This window comes from Moschus berezovskii, chromosome 8 (assembly GCF_049115385.1).
Source record: "Moschus berezovskii isolate FMDL1 chromosome 8, NW_MosBer_1.0, whole genome shotgun sequence".
In the NCBI taxonomy this organism is placed as follows: Eukaryota; Metazoa; Chordata; class Mammalia; order Artiodactyla; family Moschidae; genus Moschus; species Moschus berezovskii.
The window spans coordinates 90,069,265-90,092,960 of NC_142467.1; the positions used below are offsets into that span (position 1 = coordinate 90,069,265).

General features: G+C 40.3%; 1 protein-coding gene across 1 annotated transcript in view; it reads left to right on the forward strand.

The window, feature by feature from the left end:
- The first annotated feature begins 411 nt into the window (after positions 1 to 411).
- LOC148777117 (uncharacterized) overlaps positions 412 to 23,696 on the forward strand; it is a 66,507-nt gene continuing 43,222 nt past the window's right edge. Inside the window, exons 1-2 of the mRNA XM_088839309.1 lie at positions 412 to 981; positions 1,151 to 1,250. Coding sequence (XP_088695435.1) covers positions 412 to 981; positions 1,151 to 1,250 — 670 coding nt within the window. The remainder of the gene's footprint in view (positions 982 to 1,150; positions 1,251 to 23,696) is intronic.

The window sequence follows — 23,696 nt, forward strand, 5'->3', positions numbered from 1 at the left end:
CTAGAAAATCCCATGGATGGAGGAGCCTGGTAGGCTGCAGTCCGTGGGGTTGCTGGGGGTTGGACACGACTGAGCGACTTCACTTTCACTTTTCCCTTTCACACATTGGACAGGGAAATGGCAACCCACTCCAGTGTTCTTGCCTGGAGAATCCCAGGGACGGGGGAGCCTGGTGGGCTTCCGTCTATGGGGTCACACAGAGTCGGACACGACTGAAGTGACTTAGCAGCAGCAGCAGCAGCTCCTCCATCGCAGGCAGATTCTTTTATCCCTTGAGCTACAGGGAAGTCCTAATTTTATGCATATCAAATGTCAGGTGGATATTCTCGGTCTTAAAACAGGTAATGATGGATGCAACAGTTGTTACGTTTCCTTTTTTTTTTCTTAAGGGTGGTTTGGTGATATCAGGGTATGTACCTCTCAACTGCTGCTGAGAGGCAACCAGTCAGACGGCTCAGAGCCGACCCTCGCCGGCCTGGGAGCGTATGCACTAGCAGTGCAGGCGCCGCCTCTCCGCGCTGTCCGGGGAAGGGGCTCGAGCCGCCGCTGCGGGCCGCCGGCCCGAGCGTGGGGAGGGGCTCCCGAACGTTCCCACCCAGCCCCGGTCGCCATCTTCCGGCGCGTTCTTTCCCGCGCGGGCACCCGCCCCCACTCTGCCCTCTGCTTGTCCGGGAAGGGGCTTCTAGCCCGCGGAGCTCGCCGGCCCGGCGCGTGGCGGAGGTGCGGGCCAGAGCCCATCCCCGCAGGCGGGGCAGGGGGCGGGGCCAGCCGGGCGGCCCCTGCGCGGCGGCGCGGCCCTCCCGCGGCTCCCGAGCGCGCGCCCCTCTCGCCCCGCCTGCACGCGAGCCTGGGCGTGGAGGGAGGGGCCAGGAAGCGGCGAGCGCGCTGGGAGCGCAGCTGCGGGCGTGGGGGGACAGCAGCCGCGGAGCCGGCGCCGAGAGCGGCTGCTGCCGGAGCGAGCGGCGGAGACAAAAGGCTACGGTGAGTGCATCTCCGGCCCCGGGCGCGCCCCGGGCCTCCCACCTCTCCCTCGCGTCCCCTGGGGCGGAGGCCCGGCGCCCCGAACCCCTGCCGCCTAGGGCTCCGGGGCGAGTGCGGCCCGGCCCTGCCTGCCGCGCGCTGCGGGCTGAGCCTGCGGCTCCATTTTCAGGTCTGGGCGACGTCCTCCTGCGGACCCTGGCTTTGGTTTTCTTCCATTCCTTCTGGGAGAGGGTTCCAGACTCTGATCCGGATTCAGGACTGGCGGACGGGTGAGAGCCCACTGCCCCCTGTTTAAAATGGAAATGAAGGCTCCCCCTCCCCCAAACTTTGCGGGTCTGGAAGTGGGGAGGTGGCGCAAGGGCCGGGTGGAGCGGGCCCGGGTCCTCCAGGTGAGAGTTCGGCGGCGCGGGGCCCGCGGCTCCGGGTCGGACTCTCGCCGGGGGCGTCCGGCTCCAGCCGCCCGCGGGTCTCGCCGCGGTTCGCTTTGGGCCGCGGAGAAAAAGCCCTGACCACCTCCGAGGAGGAGCTCGTCCTACTCTTACAGGTTGTTTTACCCAGCGCTTGCCGCTTTACTAGTGATTTTTTGGTAGCGGGTGTGGTAGTTAGCGGCTCGCTGATGCCGCATGAATAGGTGAAAAGAGCCTCGATACGCTGACTTAAGGTGTCCAGGAAACATTGAGAGTCGTCTTTAGCTGCTGCTCTTATTTTAAGTGACACGCTTTTGAAGGGGAATTTGGTGTTAATGTTCAGTTTACAAAATTAACATTTTGTTAAAGGGCCTGATGTATGGTAGATGCTCAATAAAACACTTGCGTGAAAGTGAATTTTGAAATGTCAGACAAAGCTGATCTCATAGCTAGTAAAAATTTAGGCACAGACCTTCTTGATTCAGATTAAGGAAAAAATTGGCAAACACGTTATTTTGGTTTATAAGCTTGTTTTTTGATTTCATCCAAGATAGAGTTGAAAAATCAGTTATTTTCAGTATTTGGAGCATAGAGAATACGTTTGAAATGTGAATTTTCTTTTTTAATTTTGAGGAAAGTTGATAGACATTTTGGTATTTCTTAAAAATCATCATTGATCTAATTTTCTTTTGAAAGAATGGAGAAGGTGAAGAAGAGCTGCTTGTTTTCTATTGATATTTGATTCTTTTGAGACCCAGCTTTACATTTTATTATGAATAGAGAAGTTTATATGCTTTTGAGGGACTCTGGCGTGGTTTTGAGTTGCTTTCTTGAGCAAGGGAGAACTCTTAAGGGAAGAAAGAAAGCTAATGTTGCAGTAATATAATTAAACCTCACCACTTGCTCTACAGATATTCATTAAGCACCTATTTTATGCTGGCACCTGTGTTGGGTGCTGATTCTTCGGAGCAGACAAAACCCACAATTATCTTTTTCTTAAGCTTAAGCTGAGTGTGTTCTTTCCTCATTATTGATGTTGCAAGGACGGTCTGTCTTATACCCTTAGTGCCTATTTAAAATTGGAAAAGATGGCAGGTGAACAGCAGGAAGTGTAGATTCATAGCAGTCTAACTTTAGAGGTTAATAAGTAACTTTATAGGGCTAAGATTATTACTGGGTTACATTTTTCTATTGTCAGTTTAATAAAATCCATATTTTTTTAATGAAGGGAAGATGATGTTTAACAAACTCGTATTTCTATTCTCTATTCCATATTAGATGTTTTTGATACAGTGTATTTATTGAATAGCAATGTACTTCTGGTTCTGTTTTCTGTAAATAATCTTCGCAGTACCACATGTTCTGCTTTTAAAAATCTCCCAGGAGAACTAGTGGATTCCTTTTCTATAAGAAGTATTTTTAAATAAAGCACTTTTTCAGAAATTTTATTTTGACGTTTTAGTCACTATTTGCAAATAAATGTAGTATTACATTGATAGTAGTGACAAGTGAAGGACTCTGAGTAATGATTTGTGGTTCCATATTTGAACTTTCCATCTAGTATTAAAACTGGTAAAACTGCTTGCTAAAAAGAGAATGGTTTGTAGTATTGCATTTATTAATTCTAAATAAAGAATGATTTGTAGTACTGCATTTATTCTTAACATAAAGGTTGTGTTGTGTGCTTTTCTCTTATTTACATATAATAGGAAGGTACTTATTTGGATTCTTCAGAAGTCCAAATTAATGTGCTGCAAAGTCAACCTTGATAATTACAGTATAAAGTATATTAATTTTTTACAGATAACTTTTGAATTTAGGTGGACACTTGTGACGTGCTAACACCTTATATGTTGTTGAAGATTTTGTGTGCATTTAAATAGAATTTTCAGAATTTTAGACTTACTAATAGTTTTTTATGGTTCCTACAAATAATAAGGAAAGTAATCTCTTAAACTTTAGTGGTAGACAGTTGTGTTAGTTTTTCTTTAAATATATAGTTCTTATAGAAAGAATGAGTTGGTAATGCACATGTCTACTCCTTGTAGTCTGTTGAGAAACCTAGTGACATGATAATAGTGATAGTAGGAATAATGTAAGCATTATATGTTGAACAAAAAGTGCTTACTGTATTTTATTTGGGGTAAGAATTTTATCAGGGTTCTTGACAGTCAGCAGCATTGAGACATGTTAAAATAATTTTACCAGTAAATTAGAACTCATAATGATTGGATTTTTTTTATTGTTGTACCTTAAAAAAATACTGTGTTTTCAAGGCATTATTCCTACCTTGGAGTAATTTATGATGTTTTGAGGCTAGATAAATCTGAGGATCATTCAGCTTCATAATTGTTGGAACACTTGAAGTGTGTTGATGCTTTTTTCGTCAAGATACGTTTGACTTGTAGGCAGTTGTCTTTTTTTTTGTTGTAATATCCTTTAGAATAATTTAGAAGGCGTGTTATTTATCAGATGTAATTAGTAAAGTCATTAAGAAACACACTGGTAAGACATATCACAACTGTGCCCATATTGTTTGAACAGATTGTGAGAGACTATCAGTTAACATTCGTAAAGTGCTTTAACCTGATCTCTCACGTTTATTCAGTAGGATAGATTGCTAGTGTGTTTTTAGGTCCCAGTTGTCTCTATTATGAAAGATAGATATTGTGAAAGAAGATAATCGTGAAAGATACTGTGTTTAGATTTCTCATCTGCTTTAGAATGAGTCTCAAATACTTTGTTAAGGCTCCATAAGACTTTTCTCTCAGTTGCAATATTGATTTTCATTTATTTCAGTGTTCTTAATCTTAGTTCTTATGAAAATAATATTTTAACATTTGCTGAATGTTAGTTGTTAATAAAGTTTTAGATCTGTTTCAGAGGGGGACGTTTTGGGTTCTGTGTGCATTCTTGAGAGGAACTGAGTGAAACATAGTGCTTATCTTCAGTAGTTTGGTGATGGCTTTTATTCTGATTTTTTTCATACTACCTGGAAAAACTTGGAATTTAGCTTGTTAATTATTAACTTTATACATTCTGCTAACTCAGTTCAAAGCTTAAGTATAGTTGCACTTTCTATAATTCTAACAGGTAATGAACAGGGCAAGATTTAGCTGAAACTGCTCTGGGATCTGGAGAAGGCAATGGCAAACCACTCCAGTACTCTTGCCTGGAAAATCCCATGGACGGAGGGGCCTGGTAGGCTGCAGTCCATGGGGTCGCTATGACATGACTGAGCGACTTCGCTTTCACTTTTCACTTTCACACATTGGGGAAGGAAATGGCAGCCCACTCCAGTGTTCTTGCCTGGAGAATCCCAGGGATGGGGGAGCCTGGTGGGCTGCTGTCTATGGGGTCACACAAAGTCGGACACGACTGAAGTGATTTAGCATCAGCAGCAGCAGCAGCTCTGGGATCTCATCCAAAGGGAGTGTTTGAACTGAAAGCCCAAAATTTGGTGATGAGTTATCTTTATCACAGCACCATTAAAATACCTGCAAATCTATTTTAGTCAAAATGGATTGTAATAGAACAAACTCCCTCTTTTTCCTAGAAAGCATTAGATAATGCTGTGTTCAATTTAGGTGTATTTGAAGATGACTGAATTTTGAGCACTGTTTCCATTTGGAAGCTTACCCAGAAATTCATGCTTTTTTTTTTTTTTTTTTAGTGTATTATAGTTTTTTAAATAAATATTGATTATTTTATTTTTTAATGAGCATTTCTTTTTAAAAAGTTACTTCCTTATTTATTTATGTTCGTCAGGTCTTAGTTGTGGCATGCAGGGTCTTTAGTTGCAGCATTCAAACTCTTAGTTGCAGCACGTGGGATCTAGTTCCCTGACTAGGGATCAAATTCGGACCCTCTGCGTTGGGAGAGTGTGTCGTCTCAGCCACTGGATCACCAGAAAAGTCCCAACAAATAAGTATTGATTTTAAATATATTTAAAAAATAAATAAATAAATAAATAAATTTAAATTAAGCTTGTAATTCACAAAGTTAGAAAAATACCAAAACAATTTCAAGAAAAGGAGAAGACTAAGATTTTTTATTAAATCTTTAGAATTGAATATATGTAAGCATCATGGCATCTGGTCCCATCACTTCATGGGAAATAGATGGAAAAACAGTGGAAACAGTGTCAGACTTTGTTTTTTTGGGCTCCAAAATCACTGCAGATGCTGATTGCAGCCATGAAATTAAAAGACGCTTGCTCCTTGGAAGGAAAGTTATGACCAACCTTGATAGTATATTAAAAAGCAGAGACATTACTTTGCCGACCAAGGTCCGTCTAGTCAAGGCAATGGTTTTTCCCGTGGTCATGTATGGATGTGAGAGTTGGACTGTGAAGAAAGCTGATCGCCGAAGAATCGATGCTTTTGAACTGTGGTGTTGGAGAAGACTCTTGAGAGTCCCTTATACTGCAAGGAGATCCAACCAGTCCATTCTAAAGGAGATCAATCCTGGATGTTCATTGGAGGGACTGATGCTAAAGCTGAAACTCCAATACTTTGGCCACCTCATGAGACGAGTTGACTCACTGGAAAAGACTCTGATGCTGGGAAAGGTTGGGGGCGGGAGGAGAAGGGGACGACGGAGAATGAGATGGCTGGATGGCATCACCGACTCTGTGGACATGAGTTTGAGTGTACTCCGGGAGTTGGTGATGGACAGGGAGGCCTGGCGTGCTGTGATTCATGGGGTCGCGGAGAGTCGGACACGACTGAGCGACTGAACTGAACTGAACTGAAGCATCTTGTACTAAACCAAAATCGTTTTGTTTTATTTAATTTAATCTGTGTTTACTTTTTGCTCAGTAAAGCGAAAATGAATTTTTTGGATATATTTAGCACCTAATAGTGGGAGCCCTTGGAGAAGTAAATGGCAGCCTGCTCCAGTGTTCTTGCTTGGAGAATCCCAGGGACAGGGGAGCCTGGTGGGCTGCCATCTAAGGGGTTGCATAGAGTCGGACACGACTGAAGCAACTTAGCAGCAGCAGCAGCAGCAGTGGGAGCCCTTGGATATTTGTAGGGATGCAGTGGATGGGACTTGATAAGAGTTTAAGCAGAAAACAATTTACTTTATCTCACTGTACCTTCAAGGCCTCTCTAGAGATTGTCTTTTCCTGAATCTCCAGCTCTTAGGAAAACCAGGTAGCTTGTCTAGTTTTAGGTGGTAAAAAGTCTTCTGCTTATTTGTCAGTAATAATTTTATTTTAGGGGCTTCCTTAGTGGCTCAGACAGTAAAAAAGCTGCCTGAAATGCAGGAGACCTGAGTTTGATCCTTGGATCAGGAAGACCCTCTGGAAAAGGGAATGTCTACTCACTCCAGTATTCTTGCCTGGAGAATTCCATGGACAGGGGAGCCTGATGGACTACAGTCCATGGAGTTACAAAGACTCGGACATAACTGAGTGACGAACATGCACACAGGCTTATTTTTGTCATTAGAAGGCATGTGTTCAGAATAACAATGTGTTCAAACCCTTACATGCCATAGAGCTTTTCTTTGTAGCTCCAGACTGCTTCAGAGCAGGAAGTCTACTTTGGAGGAAGAGTCCTGAGAAGCTTCTCTTTCTACTTTGCCAGGTCCTCTTTAGTATGCTGTTGGAATCACCTGTCTGGGGTCCAGCTCAGTGGGGAAAGGGGCCTGGGGGGACAGGTGTGGTTTTCATGTGGCCGCTGTGCCTTCTGAGTTGGACAGTTTGTTCAAATCTGGCTCCAGAGGAGTGCTGGAAATGGTTTTCTTGGGGATTCCATGTGTGGGAACCTCCAGCTACGATTCCTGTGGTATAATTCTTCAGCTCCAGTCCCTTAGCCTTCTGGTTACCCTCATCTGCAGGCTCACTTTGCTTGGGAAGAGGTTTTGCTTTAGTCTTTAAAGTAGTTTTGTTACATTTTAACCAGACCCACCTGTACTTTATTATTTCACAGAACACACTTTCAGGGATTCTGTCCGGGCTTCAGCTTGCTATCTCTCTAGCTCCTTCTGTCGAGGACCCCCCACTTGAACTGTCCTTCTGTGTCTGGGACCTGCGACTCATTGCTGCTGCTCCCTTTTTAAGAGCCCCAAGCCCCCTTCCACATGCTCACTTGATTATTTACCCTACTTTGAATCCGTGGTCCACTGTTAAAATTTTTTGCTTTTGTATATTCTCAGTTCTCTTTCGGACTTCCCAGGTGTCAAAGAATTCACCTGCCAATGCAGGAAATGCAAGAGACGTGGGTTCAATCCCTGGGAAGATTCCCTCGAGGAGGGCTGGCAACCCACTCCAGTATTCTTGCCTGGAGAACCCCATGGACAAAGGAACCTGGTGGGCTCCAGTTCATGAGGTTGCAGAGAGTCTGGCGCGACTGAGCATACAGATCCAGTTCTTGTTGAGTGCCTCTCACTTCATGTGCTTGCCTGGTAACCTCCAACCTCCCTCCTCCCCGCCCCCCACCCATCCAATTCTCCTTCCAGTCCAGCTGATACCTGGCAGTTGGGCTTCAATCAAGGAAGACATTCCTGTGCTGACTTGTTCTCCATTCGTGTTGGCCAAGGAGGGTCCTTTGTGCCGTTCACAGTCCTTAATCATAGTATCAATGGATCCCTGGTGGAATTACTCTGCCAGCTACCCAAATGACTGTTCTACACATCTCCTCAAACCTCTGGTGCCTCTTTTCTCTTCATTTTCAGCTGATGACCTTGTTTCCTGTATATTAAAAATGAAAGCAGTCAGGCGAAAACTTTGCATGTCTCCTCGCATCTATACCCAGACTGTATGCACTTCCTATTTGCTATGATCATCACCTCCTCACTTGCTCTTGGTTCTGTCCACTTCTTGTCAGGGCCATTGCATAGCCTCGGGATTCATCCCATTCTCCTGCCAGCCAATGAGCTGTCTCATTAGTGTTTCCCATTTGTATTGCATTATTCCTATCAGCATGTAGATATGCTAAAATATCTCCCATCTTTAAAAACAAACGTACTCCAATAGCACATTTTTCTTCAGCTGCTGTTCTTCAGAAGAGTTGTTATTTGTGGCCACCAATACTCTTCCTTTGTCTGGGATCCAGCACAAAATTTCTTTTCTTTTTTGTTTTCTCATCTGCCCTGCTACCTAAACAGCTCTTGTTGAGATTGCTTACTGGTGACCTCCTTGGTAACAAATTCCCCAGTCAGTTCTCAATCTCACTGGATGTAGCAGCTGAAGCATTTGAAAGCAGTCAGCGAGTTTCTCTTCTTTGAAATCTCTCCTTCCTTTGTTTCTGGCACACGACTGCTTATTTTCAGTTTCTTTTGCTGGTTCCTTTTTGTTGCCCCAACTTCTGAAAAATAAGGCAATGTCCTAGACCTCTATGTTTAGACCTCTTCTATGTTTATACATAGTCTTCTGTGAGCTCATCTCAGCCCCTAGCTGGAATTATCACGGATTTCAAACTAAGAATGTTCTCTCTCACCTGGATCTGTTTCTTAACCTTCAGCTGGCTAGTCAGCATGTTCAGTTAGACATCCCAGATTTAACCTGTCGGAGCCGAACTCCTCAGTCTCCTTCCTCCCTCTCCCACTCCAGTGGTTGTTCCTATTCCAGTTTGCTTTATTTTATTAAATGTCAACTGAATCCAAGCCAGGCTTCAACAGTACACGAACCGGGAACTTCCAGATGTTCAATCTGGATTTAGAAAAGGCAGAGGAACCAGAGATCAAATTGCCAACATCCGTTGGATCATCAAAAAAGCAAGAGAGTTCCAGACAAACATCTACTTCTGCTTTATTGACTATAACAAATCCTTTGATTGTGTGGATCACAACAAACTGGAAAATTCTTAAAAGAGATGGGAATACCAGACCACTGACCCGCCTCTTGAGAAATCTGTATGCAGGTCAGGAAGCAACAGTTAGAACTGGACGTGGAACAACAGACTGGTTCCCAGTTGGGAAAGGAATCCGTCAAGGCTGTATATTGTCACCTTGCTTATTTAACTTATATGCAGAGTACATCATGAGAAACACTGGGCTGGAAGAAGCACAAGCTGGAATCAAGATTGCCGGGAGAAATATCAATAACCTCAGATGTGCAGATGACACCACCATTATGGCAGAAAATAAAGGAGTGAAAAAGTTGGTTTCAAACTCAACATTCAGAAAACTAAGATCATGGCATCTGTTCCCATCACTTGCTGGCAAAGAAGTGGGGAAACAGTGGCAGACTTTATATTTTTGGGCTCCAAAATCACTGCAGATGGTGACTGCAGCCATGAAATTAAAAGACAGTTTCTTCTTGGAAGAAAAGTTATGACCAACCTAGACAGCATATTAAAAAGCAGAGACATTACTTTGCCAGCTAAGGTCTGTCTAGTGAAAGCAATGGTTTTTCCAGTAGTCATGTATGGATGTTAGAGTTGGACTATAAAAAAGCTGAGGGCTGAAGAATTGATGCTTTTGAACTGTGGTGTTGGAGAAGACTCTTGAGAGTCTCTTGGACTGCAAGGAGATCTAACCAGTCCATCCTAAAGGAAATCAGTCCTGGATATTCACTGGAAGGACTGATGTTGAAGCTGAAGCTCCAGTAAGTACTTTGGCCACCTGATGCGAAGAACTGACTTATTTGAAAAGACTCTGATGCTGGGAAAGATTGAAAGCAGGAGGAGAAGAGGACAACAGAGGATGAGATGGTTGGATGGCATCACTGACTCAATGGATATGAGTTTGAGTCAGCTCCGGGAGTTGGTGAGGGACAGGGAGTGGTGGCGTGCTGTAGTCCATGGGGTCACAAAGAGTCGGACATGACTGACTGCACTGAACTGAATCGGTTTCTCTGCCTTTAACCTTGTAGACATTCTTAATTCCTCTTTCTTACACGTTCACACTAATTCAAAAGAGTGTATCATGAGAGTGTGTCTTTTATTTACCCTAAAATCTGCCATAAGAATAAATATGGGAACTTCCGGGTGGTCCAGTGGTTAAGAAGCCTTCCAGTGCAGGGGATGTGGGTTTGATTCCTGCCCCGGGGGAGTAAGATTCCGTATGCCATGGGGCCCATGTGCCACAATGAAATTTTGTGTTTTGCCAGTACAGCAAGAATACAAGAAAAGTTTTTAAAAATTAAAGAATATGACCACAGCTTTCTGTCTTCATCTGCACTCCCCCCCGCCCCCCACCCCCATGCAGCCATCATCTCTCGCCTGTGTTATTCGTCATCTCCTCTCTGGTCTCCCTGCTGCTTTTGCTCTTCTCTGTTCTCGTGAACACAGCAACCTGGGCAGTCCATTTGAAATGAGAGTCTGTTTTACTCCTGTATTCAAAACACTTTGGTGATTTTCCATATCATTTAGAGTAAATGCCAGAATACAACAGTGCCTAGGTCCTCTTATCATCTGTGTGGCTGACCTCTCTGATGCTGTGTCCTACTAGTTTCTCCTTGGCTAGTCCCACACCAGAAACGTAGGTTTCCCCATACCTGCCAAGCACAATCTTGTACCTGATGGGCAGTCACATTTGCTAAGTGAATGGCAGTCACATTTGCTAAGTGAATGGCTGCTTGTTTTTCATGTCTTTGATAACAGCTTATATGTATGTTTCTCTAAGTAAAAGTATTTCACCTGAAACCATATAGTCCCATAAGAAGTAAACACAAATTTAGATACAAGCAAAAAAAGTTTGAAATGAATTTTTGTGTGCAGAAGGTGAGAATACCCAGGAAAATGGTAAACAACAGAGGAGGTGAGAAAAGAATGGAAAAGAGGGTAAGGTAAATGGAATAAAGAAAAGGAAAGCCGGATTTCAAAGTAGGGAGCCACTTTAAGAAGATAACTATTTTTGGCTTGCTGCATATTTCTTGTAGACTTCCCTGGTGGCCTGTAGTGCAGGAGAAACAGTGCAGTGTCCTGCAGTTACAAGACACAGATTCGATTCCTGGGTTGGGAAGATCCCCTGGAGGAGGAAATGGCAACCCACTCCAGTATTCTTGCCAGGAAAATCCCGTGGACAGAGGAACCTGGTGGCGTGCAGTCGACGGGGTCGAAGAGAGTTGGATGCGACTGAGCACATATTTCTTTAGGCTTTGTTTCTTGAATTCTGAGTTTTGTTGATTTACATGGATGTAGACACTGGGACTGCATTTACCTTTGTTTTAGCAGGAATATGGGCTCAAATGTTACTTGAAACCAAAACTAATTGTTTTTCTGTTGCCAAACTCCTTTTATTAAAGGAAAGCAGTTGCCATTACCAAAAGGGTAGTTTTCCTGGCAGTATTCTTAGCATATCTTTTTTTTTTTTTCTTCTGTAGAGTGTTCAAGCAGAAATCTCAAGATTTGCGGGAGGGATGTTCAGGGTACAAAAATTTGCTACTGGGCCTTCTCTTTTCGATACTGCACTGCTTGTTTGCTCACCCTCAAGAGAGAACGAATGTCTCTCAGCAGTTACTGTATTCTGCGGTAGAGCTGCAGCTAGGTACGTTAGTGTGCATGCCTGTTGAGTCATCCTATATGTATATTTGTGTTCTTAATGAAAGATACTGAATATATTTAAACTTCAACTTACCTGCTATTTAGGTAGGAAATGAGATTTCAAGAGTATATGCAAACTGTTTCATTCTGATGAGACAAGATTTAAAAAAAATTTTTTTTCTGAGTTACAGGTCTCATTTCCTATTGAATTAAAGAAGTCCTTTTAAATAAATTATTGAGATAGGTGGCTTAGATGCTGCTGAATGAGTTATTTTTTATGTGCAAGCATATATTCCTTATAAACCAGTCTTAACTATTTAACTTTTTTTGTGTAATACGTAGTAATTTCTGTCTTGTCTTGTCTGACAGATTGTTCTGTGACTAATAATACGGACTTAATTTTCATGATCATAGAGGTGTGGACATGTATGTATCTCTACAGATTTTGTAGCATGCAAGTATAATTTAACTTGTTTAGGCTTGTTACATACTTTAACTCCTAAACAATAATATCTATAAATCAGGGTTAGTATTTTGTTTTTCTTTCACATTAAATCTGAAATCAGAATGTAATTTATATGAACACATATGACTTAGAATTTTTTAAAAACTTATTTACCTACTGTGTAAAGTCATTGCAGATGACATGCTAGCAAAATGTTTTCCTACAGTATTGAATTTGTCATTCTGTACTTTTAGCTATCTGAATTCATATGTTAGTATTTCACATATGAAATAACCATCTTGGATTAATGAGATAACTATTTCTGAACTGATGGTAGTCTTAACCATTACATTCATTTCAGCTATATTCATAGGTTGAGGCCCATCATACTCACACTGCTCTAACTTCATAACGTTCTACACAGATTGTGAAGTAACCACAATGAATACATTGAGAAGGGTAAGAAGATTAATCTGCTTTGACCTAAGTCTCATAAGGGATTGTTAAAATGATTCACTCAAATATGCATTCATTCATTCTTTTAACATTTATCAAACTACTATGTGAAAGTGCTTCCAGTCTACTCAGTACAATACAAGCTATACTCATGCAGGAAATAAAACCACACTGTGTATATGCTGCAGCCCTGCCACCCTCTTAAGAGTATTTCATCTTTGCTCACTGCGTGCTTGCCACATTAACGCTTGTTTTCTTAAACATGTCCTGCTTGTTCTTTCCTTATTAAGGCTTTTACATGGGTTGTTTCCTCTGCCTGAAATAGTCTTCCCCCTATGGTTGGCCTCTTATCTTTAAGATCTCACTTAAATATCAACTCATTTCCTCACTGCTCAGTTTAAAATAGCCCCTGCCCCCTCATCACTGTTTTACTTTCTTCATAGCTTAAGTGGGAAACTGGATAATTCAGGCAACAGCTTGTTTTAGAGAAGGAGAAGATTTTCGGAACCATGCTGATGACCCTTTGATCAGAGCGGTAGGTGGAACCAGTGGTGTGCTGGAGCTGGTGAACTGACGGTGCGATTGTGTGCGTCTCTCCAGCTTCTTGTTCAGTGACGGTGTATTGACAGGCTACAGTGGAAAACAGGCAAAAGCTGTACACCAGGGCCTGCTTTCCCCCAGAGAGGTGTTTGTTAAATATCGATCATTAGACCGCTGAGTGGGACCATATGAAATTGCTGTTTTTATAGATTTAAAAAAAATGCTTGAATATTGGCAATTTCTTATGGTTTATCTTAGTGGAGTTACTTATTATGGTTGAAAGATATTTTCTTCATGTGAGTCAATAAAATTACCTTTGTGCTTTACCTTGTGTGTTTTTTTAAAGTTGCATTCCCTTCACATCTGACAGTTACATCTAGATTGGTTTCTGTTCCATTCCGTCGCTCAGTCGTGTCCGACTCTTTGCGACCCGTGGACGCGGCTTCTCCGTCCATGGGATTCTCCAGGCAAGAATACTGGAGTGGGTTACCATTTCCTTCTTCAGGGGATCTTCCCGACCCAGGGATTAAACCCAGATCTCCTGCATTGGAGGCAGACACTTTAACCTCTGAGCCACCAGGGTACAAATTGGCTGTTTATATATTAATTGCTTAGCTATTTACCTCATTTTTAACTCGTTTTTTCCAAAAGCAGGCACAGAAGGTCTTGAGACATTTCTAAGGGGGGTGTTGGCTCTGCTACCGAGTCTTAATTGAAAGGCTTGCTTTTTCTGGTGAAGAAACCAGCGTTGGTTCAATTTGAGTTATAAATTGTTAGATAATTTTTAAAATTTGCTTTTCAGAATGATTGACATAAGCACATGGGCATTCAATTTTTTCTGGCTTTTTCTTTTTCCCACTGTCATCCTCTAGGTGTTTACTATCTCTATTCATTTTCTGCTCCTCTGTGATTTCCTGTACGAATCAGTGTCTAAGTCAATGAAGTAATTCTGTCTTGTTTCTCAAGTGTTAGTAGTTTTCCCCTCTGGTCTTCCTTACCTGTGGTCACCTGGACATTCCAAGCCATTTTCCACCTTTACCCCTCAGTTGTAAAAACAGACATAAAGTTATGTTTTCTTACAGGCACCATTTTCCCGTTTGAAGGAATTTATTGTTTAAAAACTGAACCTTGTTGACTGAGGAAATTTCTGTAACATTTCTTGAGTAACAGTTGCATTATCTTAACTCCGAATATGTGGGTTTGAATTGGTGGTATTGAATAAAATGTGGCTCACAGGTTTCTTTAATTCAAATTGTTCTGTCTTATGCACAAGCTTAAAAAAAAAAAGTGTTTAATGCAGATAATCAGAATACACATAAAATCTAAAAAATAAAAGCACATCCATAATCCTTAAGATAACTGCTAAGATAACTGTTACTTAGTTAACATAACTACCTAAGATATCTACTAGTTATATTTTGATGAATGTCCTTCCAGACAAATCAACAAATAAGTGTTTTTCTACAAAAGCAAGATCTTAGTACATATACTATTCTATAATGTCGTACTTTAGCAAATCTTTATAAAAGCATTACTTTTTATTATTTGTTTGAAAGGATCTTACAAAGTGGAAATTTTGTTGATACAGGGTAAAACTAAGTTGTGATTGAAAACAATGGTGCTTATGGAGAGTAGAATGTAGTAAGTTACCTCAAGACAAGAATTATTTCAGCATTAATTTTTTTCTTAAGAGCCCTCTTACCATGGCACAGTAGCCTGATTGTATTATACCAGCTAAGGAAAACAGTACATGACTACAGCAGAATGACTTTAATAATAGCCCTAGTATAAAGTAGGGGGCTGTACCTAAGTTCCTATTTTTTGGTTTGCCCCAAATCATATTGATACTTTAATACTAAGATAATTTTAAAAGAAAAATGTGTTTTATTGAAGGACTTCATCTAATTTTATTAGATAATGCTACCCTTTTTAAATGAAGAGTGAATGAGTTCTTGGAAAATGAGAATGTTGGTATATCGATTCTTGTTTTAATGTTCAGGTTATTTTTTTGTTTCATGAATGTGAAAATCTTTGTGGGATTGTTACTGGTGTGTTGTATCCTTTGGTTGTCAGTCCTAATCTTGTCAGGTAGATGGTTTGGTCTTACTTAATGTAGCAGTTATTAAAGCTAATGAAGGGTCCTGTAAGAGTTGTATAATTCAAATAATTTTTCTGTTACCAGCCGGTATCTGTTACATAGAGTAGAGTAGATGATTTCTTGGTCCGATTTTCTTCTTCTCGACCTTGTCCTGTTTTATGTTGTGTTACTGCTTGCTCACCAGGCCCTGAAGTCTTTATCTCTTAGGTAGCTAATGTAGCCATTTCTGCTACTCCACACGGTGCTACTTCCTGGATAGTACATATATTGCTGAAAACATTTCTCATGTGGTAAAGGAGAATAAAAAACAATGTAGTTGATGTGGCTTTTTCTGCTGAAAAAATGATGCTTTCTTTGGCTAAAGTGAGGACTGACAGTCAGTCCCTAAAAGCGGTTTTTCACTGAGTGATCACGTGTTTGTAAATGGGTATGCAAGAACCTTTGCTCTTCGGTAGGTATAATGAATCTTGATAAATTCAAGAAAGGTGTTTAGAATTATTCCATCTCGCTGTTTTAAAAATTGGTATTTTTAAAAAGTTCCATTTTACAGTGAATTTTTAAGCCTCCCATTTTTATATTTTGTGACTAATGACTTTGTTTTTGTAAAAATGGTGCATATACACTGAGGAAGCTTAGAAATAATTAGTCACGTTGTAATTGGCAGAACTTGTATTCAAAGTCTTGTCTGATAGTGAGCTTGGGAAAAGCTATAAAGTGGCACAAAGAATGTGGACTTTAGAATCAGGCACACCTCAGTTTGATTCATAACTTTGCTGTATATTTTCTGTATGGCAGGATCTTACCCTTGGTGATTTTTATGTTCTTTTTAGTTTAAGTGAGGGTAGTAGGTTTGTTAGGATTAAATGAAGTACACAGTACTTCTACTTTGGCCTGTAGAAGGTGTTAATAGTTTTTTCTTTTTTAATGCTCGGTATTATTTGAAAGTATCTCTGCAAGTCACTTTGGACAATTACCTTCAAAGTGATTTGCGTTCAGGAAAGTGGAAATATATGTAATCCAACTGGACTCACATTGTAGTGCCCCATCAGTCTGCCTGTTTGAGGGGGAGAGTGGTTATTGCAACTTTTTAAAGTATTTTGACCTCAAGGAAAACTTTAAAGGCTGAAGTAGAACTCAGGATGAGTTGATTATTGCTGGCCAGAATGCTAAGAAAGTAACTGATTTCTCTGTTTAGTGAGAAATAAAAATATTTATGTGTAACAGTTGCATACATAAAGATGTCTATATTAAAGGCCAGCAACTAACCAGCTGACCCTTTGCAAAAGAAAAATATGACTGAAATAGGGAAGAAGTGTTCAACTTTAATAATAATCAGTAGCCAGTCTCTTTTTTTAAGATTTAAGAAATGATGCTTTTTCACCTCAGTAGTGACATAGATACTGAATACTTTGCTAGAGAGAACATAAATCTGTAGAACCCTTTGTGAATACAGTTTGGCAGATATCATATTTGCTATTGTATTTCTGCCTCTAAGAGTAAACCCTCAGGAAGTAACCTTCCTTTATCACCCCACTTTTTTTTTTTTTTTGAGGGAGAATGTTAATGTCTTTTTTTGTAACAACTTTATTCAGATACTGTGATTTGTAATAAATATTTATTTGGTCTTAGCCCCTGTTTCTGGCACTGAGCTCCTAAAACTATTGGGATTTCGGAGAGTGGGGAGAGCGGGTAAGGTGTCTTTTGTTATGTTAATGAATGACTTAGAAAGGCTTGTGAGGGTGGGGACGGGTTGCCAGGGAAACCAAACGAGTGATTAGAGGAGGGTTGGCACTTTCAGTCCTACACCCCTCTGACCTGGAGAGGAAGGGGGTTGGAGGTTGAATCACCAGTGCCAGTCAGTCAATTTCCATGTAATGAAACTTCCATAAAAGCCTGAAAAGATGGGATTTGAAGTTCTGGGCTGGTGAACACGTGGAGGTGCTGAGTGCATGGAGTCCTCGGAACATGGAAACCCTGTGCCCATTGCCCCGTTACTTGCCCAGTGTATCACAAGACTGTTCTTGAGTTATACCTTTTTTTTAAAAATAAGTTGGTAGTCTAGTAAGTGAAATATTTCTCAGAATTTTGTGAGTGGATCTAGCAAATTAATCAAACCTCTGAGCAGTTTTGTGGGGAGCTCAGAAACACAGTGACAACCAGGGTTTATAATTTGACTTCTGAAGGGCAGGGGAGCGGTTAAAGGACTGAGCCCTTAACTTACAGGGTGTGATGCCATCTGTAGGTAGATATTGTCAGAATTGAGATGAATTGTATGACCCCCAGTTGGTGTTGGAGAATTGCTTGATGTTGGTGTTTTCTTCACATTGCAATCGGTGTCAGAATTGTAATTTGTAAATCATAATTCACCTTTTATATATGTAAGTTCTGTGCATGCATCATCACTACCTAATTTTAGAATTTTTAAAAAATTTTAGAATATTTTTTATCACTTCTAAAAGAAGTTAGCAGTCATTCACCATTCCTCCCTTCCTCCCAGCCCGTGACAACCCCTAGCCTGTTTTCTTTCTGGATTTACCTCGCGTGTTCATTTTATGTAAGTGAGTTCATACAGTTAGTGGCCTGTTGTGCATGGCTTTTTTCACTTAGCATAATGTTTCAAGGTTCACCTCTGTTGTACCATTTATCAGCACTTCATTCTCTGATATGGCTAACGTTACTCATTTGTATGAATGTATACCACATTTTGTTAATCCATTCATCAGTTAATGGATATTTGGGTTGTTTCCACATTTGGCTATTATGAATAATAGTGTTATGAATATTCGAACTTTGTGTAGATGTATGTTTTAATTTTTCTTAGATATATACTTAGGAGTAGAAGTGCTGGGTTATATTGTAACTTGATGTTTAACGTTTTGAGGTACTACTGAACTTTTTCAAAGTGATTGTACCATTTGAATTTTTTATAACTGGCTTCATTTAGTGTTTGTTTTTCAAGGTTCAGCCATGCTTTAGCATGTGTAAGTACTCATCCCTTTTTGTAGGTGAATATTATTCCTTTGCATGGATCAACCATGTTTCTTTTATCCTGAAAAAAGCTTTCTATCCAAAAATGTTCAATGATGCATTATTTATATTGAAGAAAATTGAAGATTACTTAAAGTTTTAGTAAAGAGAAGTGGTTAAATTAGGTCCACCTCATGTACTCTCTATTTTGGAGAATTTCAAGGGGAAGGCGTTGTCAGAGTGCTGTGATAGGTACAAGGTTGTACGCGTACAACTGTTATTCATTGTCTGTAGCTTTGGGGGATAGTGATAACCAAATTTTAAAACATTTCTATATTTTCACAATATACAATAAAAAGTATATTTCTATACTTTTCACAGCATCTGTTTCTTTATCAGAGTAAAAGAAACATTAGGAAAAAATGATCATAGCTATAGCTGTGTATGTTACTGATACAAATTTGTTCAGCCAAGAAAAGCAAGATCACTCCCTGTTAGGAATGTTACTGTTTTGTGTTCATCCAGTACTTATCATAGCATTTCAGTATACTGTTAAAAGAACTTTTGATTGTTTAGAATTACCTCAGATTTTTAATTCATAACTGTAGTGTGGAATAACTCTACTTCTTGTGGATTTTATTTCTAAAATGGGGAGGAGGAGGATAAATATAGGCTAAGCAACAGTTAGAACTGGATATGGAACAACAGACTGGTTCCAAATAGGAAAAGGTGTACGTTAAGGTTGTATATTGTCACCTTGCTTATTTAACTTATATGCAGAGTACATCATGAGGAACGCTGGGCTGGAAGAAGCACAAGCTGGAATCAAGATTGCCGGGAGAAATATCAATAACCTCAGATATGCAGATGACACTACCCTTATGGCAGAAAGTGAAGAGAAACTCAAAAGCCTCTTGATGAAAGTGAAAGAGGAGAGTGAAAAGGTTGGCTTGAAGCTCAACATTCAGAAAACAAAGATCATGGCATCTGGTCCCATCACTTCATGGGAAATAGATGGAAAAACAGTGGAAACAGTGTCAGACTTTTATTTTTTGGGGCTCCAAAATCACTGCAGATGCTGATTGCAGCCATGAAATTAAAAGACACTTGCTCCTTGGAAGGAAAGTTATGACCAATCTTGATAGTATATTAAAAAGCAGAGACATTACTTTGCCAACCAAGGTCCATCTAGTCAAGGCAGTGGTTTTTCCCGTGGTCATGTATGGATGTGAGAGTTGGACTGTGAAGAAAGCTGATCGCCGAAGAATCGATGCTCTTGAACTGTGGTGTTGGAGAAGACTTGAGAGTCCCTTATACTGCAAGGAGATCCAACCAGTCCATTCTAGAGGAGATCAATCCTGGATGTTCATTGGAGGGACTGATGCTAAAGCTGAAGCTGCAATACTCTGGCCACCTCATGCGAAGAGTTGACTCACTGGAAAAGACTCTGATGCTGGGAAAGGTTGGGGGCGGGAGGAGAAGGGGACGACGGAGAATGAGATGGCTGGATGGCATCACCGACTCTGTGGACATGAGTTTGAGTGTACTCCGGGAGTTGGTGATGGACAGGGAGGCCTGGCGTGCTGTGATTCATGGGGTCACGGAGAGTCGGACACGACTGAACTGAACTGAACTGATGCATTTATTTGTTTATTAGCCACGCTACTCAGCATACAGGAATCTCAGTTCCCCAACCAGGGATTGAATCCACGCCCCCTGCATTGGAAGCCTGGAATCTTAACTGCTGGACTGCCAGGGAAGTCCAGAAAATGCATTTTTAAAATATTGGAGTATAGTTGATTTACAATATTGTTTTAGTTTCTGCTCTACCAGAGTGAATCGGTTTTTTTTATATATGTATACACACACACACAAACACGCATATCCACTCTGTTTTAAAGATTCTTTTCTGCACCTGTGTCATTAGGGAGTATTGAGGCGAGTTCCTTGTGCTGTGCAGTAGGTCCTTATTAGTTATCCATTTTATATATAGTAGTGTGTATATGTCAGTCCCAGTCTCCCAGTTTATCCCTCCCATTGCTCTTTCCCTCTTGGTAACCAAATAACCAATACAGAAAACAAACAAATGTAAGTGTGTTTTTGACAAATGTAAGTGACTGTTTCGATTGATATTTTATAAATAAGTTCATTTGTACCTTTTTTTAAGCTTCCACACCCATGGTATCTGTCTTCCTCTGTCTGACTGACTTCTCTCAGTTTGGCAGTCTCTAGGTCCATTCATGTTGTTGCACATGGCTTTATTTTGTTCTTTTCTGTGGCTGAGTAATATTCCACTGTATATATGTACTTCACCTTTGTTTGTTCCTCTGTGAAAGAATGCAGCTTGCGTCCATATCCTGGCTATTGTAAATAGTGCTGCAGTGAGCATGGGGGTGCACATGTCACTTGGAAGTTCTGTTTTCTCAGGATATGTGCCCAAGAGTGGGATTACATGCAGTTCTAGTTTAGTTCCTTTGTTTCTGTTTTACATTTGCTCTTCTCCATAGCAGTGTACCAGTTTACAGTCATCACACCTTCTCCAGCATATTTTATTTGTAGATTTTTTGATGGCCATTCTGACTGGTATGAAATTATACCTTTGTGTGCTTTTGATTTGCATTTCTCTCATAATTAGCGATGTTGAACGTCTTTTCATATGCTTTTTGGCCACCTTTTGAAAACCTGACCTCGTGGGTTCTGCTTACTCATTTTCATGGAAAATGTTGCTATAAAACTTGTTAGTCCTCATTGTCAAACCAGCCAAAGTGGATATGTTTTCTTGTCAGAAATATCTACTTTTTCAGTTCTAATAAAAATGGCAATTTCTGCATTGAACAGCCACTGGATGACTACTTTCACTTGTGAATTCTGATACTGATCAGGTGAGGAGTTTTTTGCCGTGAGTTTCTTTCAGTATTTCTTGCTTTGCTTATATGAGACCCTTCCTTATCCTCCCAGTTATCCCTTTGGTGCCCTGGCAATTTCTTGGAAACAAAGTTCCTCACTAAGCTTTATGACAAGTAAAACGTATGACTGTCTTCGGTAACGTGGGAGACCTACCATGAAAGGGAAGGTGATAAGAGAATGAATGATGCACATCAGTTTTAGTAGAGGGTACAGGAGGGAGTTGGAGATCTAGAGATTGATTTCCTTAAAGCTGTCCGGACCTGTGTACCTCCTGGAAAGTATCACAGCTTGCACCAGGTTGCAGACCCTTGAGTTACCAGAACAGCATTATCTTCTGCTTTCATTGGTGTTGTGTGTTTATCCTTCTAAGTAAATTATCTCATTTACTTTTAAATTTTGCCTTGAAAGCTTTGACAAATTTATAATTGACCTTTATGATGAGATAGAATAGTTTTTACAGTAGTTCATGGAGCAGTGAACATAGTAATCAGAACCTCATGGAAGAGATTGCTAACAGAAAAATTAGGAGAAGAAAAAAGGAAACTGGATCTCTACCTCACATTGGACAGCAGGATGAATTTTTGATTTTCCAGAGATGAGTATAAAAAAGAAAACCTTAAACATACTAGAAGGAAATGTATCAGCATAAAATCTTTTAGGTTTTGGGAAAACCTTCATAAGCAGTCCAGTACACTCCTTTTTCTCATCAAAAAAGCCTCCAAGTTATTGTTATATGGCCATAATTGTTTTTAAAAAGATGTGAATTATTTTTCAGAAATCCAGTTTTCATAATACATGTAAGATCAAGATTGTCATTTACATCTAAGTTACCTTGGAGTTTCTTATATCATGTTTTCCCTTATGCTCTTAAGCATAAAGAACTTTTCAAACTGCTGCAATTGTAATAAACGTGACCCAATACCCATGAACCTTCCTAATGATTGCTTTGCTAGATTTAGGGGTTATTTGGCTCTTGGTTGCAGACATGGTTGGTTGTATTTGTGCAGAAATGGGTGGAATTAAAGTTGTTAGGAAACCAGTCTGCTACATTCTCTTGAAATAAACTATTGGTTGTCAGTCTTCTTTCAAATGGAGATCTTCATAATAAATAATAATAATATGTATACTTATAAAGTTGTATATTGAACAGTTGAACCTTTAGAGAGATTTTTATAGTACAAGCAGCAGGCTTGTCAGATTTTAATCTAAAAATGGCTAGGAATCTATTTTCTGTTTGTTATTTTTCTTTAAAGTCTCCCCCCCCAACTTTCAATTCTCAATGAACAATTTGTCAATTTGTTGCCCTTTTAGGCCCTCCTGTGCTTCTCTGCAAGACAGTGATGCCATTTATCACATCTTCATTCCTTATTAAGGCAATTGGGACAAATTAAATATGTACTGACTTCTCAAGATAAGTTGAGATTTCAGCCCCCTCTGCATTTATCAGAAATAATACCATACTGAATCACTCTCTGAAAAAGCACAGCTGGTAGAAGAAATTGCATGTTAATGATATTGTCAGTGTAGGAGGGCTGCTGCATATAGCGAAGCAGACTCAATTAAGTACCTGTTATTTGGGTTAATATTCTGAAGGAGCAGAAAACATTATCCTTGGTCAAATAGGCTCAATTAAGTTCACAGGGTATATCAAATCTGTATCAAACTAAAATGTAACAATTTCTTTTGACACTATGGAAAATTAATACAAGATAAGAGGACAAGTTACTGATCAGTTTGGGAACTGTGACTTATTTTGCCTTGAAGGGAAGATGTACCATTTAGTTACGTAGTGTTTTCCTTTTTTGGTATATGTGCTCCCGAAGTGAGCACTGTGTTTTTCTTATGTGGGCTTAAATAAAAACATTCAGTTATTCAATAAACACTTAACTGCTTTAGCTGTGTGCAAGTCACTCAGGTGTTAGGTGTTTGGCTACAAACTAAAATAAAAATATGTCTCTTCGTAAGACCCTGCATTCTGGTTGGTGATGAAAATAAGTGAGTTATATTTAATACATACATTGTATATAATGCATTTATAATGCCAAACAAAAACTAAAGCACTGTGAGGAAAAAGGAAAGCATGGGAGCAAGATGGGGAGGGCCAGGCTAGGGAATAGGGAATGCCATTTTAAATAGGATAGCAAAGAAGGACTCAGTGGAAAGATAATAAAGAGATAGCCATTACAGCATCATTTGTGATTACTGTGGGAAATACTGGCAGCAGTCTAGATATCCGTCTCTATGAGATTGGTTAAATGTGTTATGCATCTGTGTAGTGGAATACTGCACAGCAAATAATTTAAGTCCTACATATACAGAATGATCTCCACATTCATGAAGCAATACAAACAAGGTGCAGAATAATACACAGAATGTGTTACCATGATGTCTGTCAGGTTCGTGATATATTTTTCTAAATGAGTGGAATCTCAGGAAAGATACATAACCGATTAACGGTCATC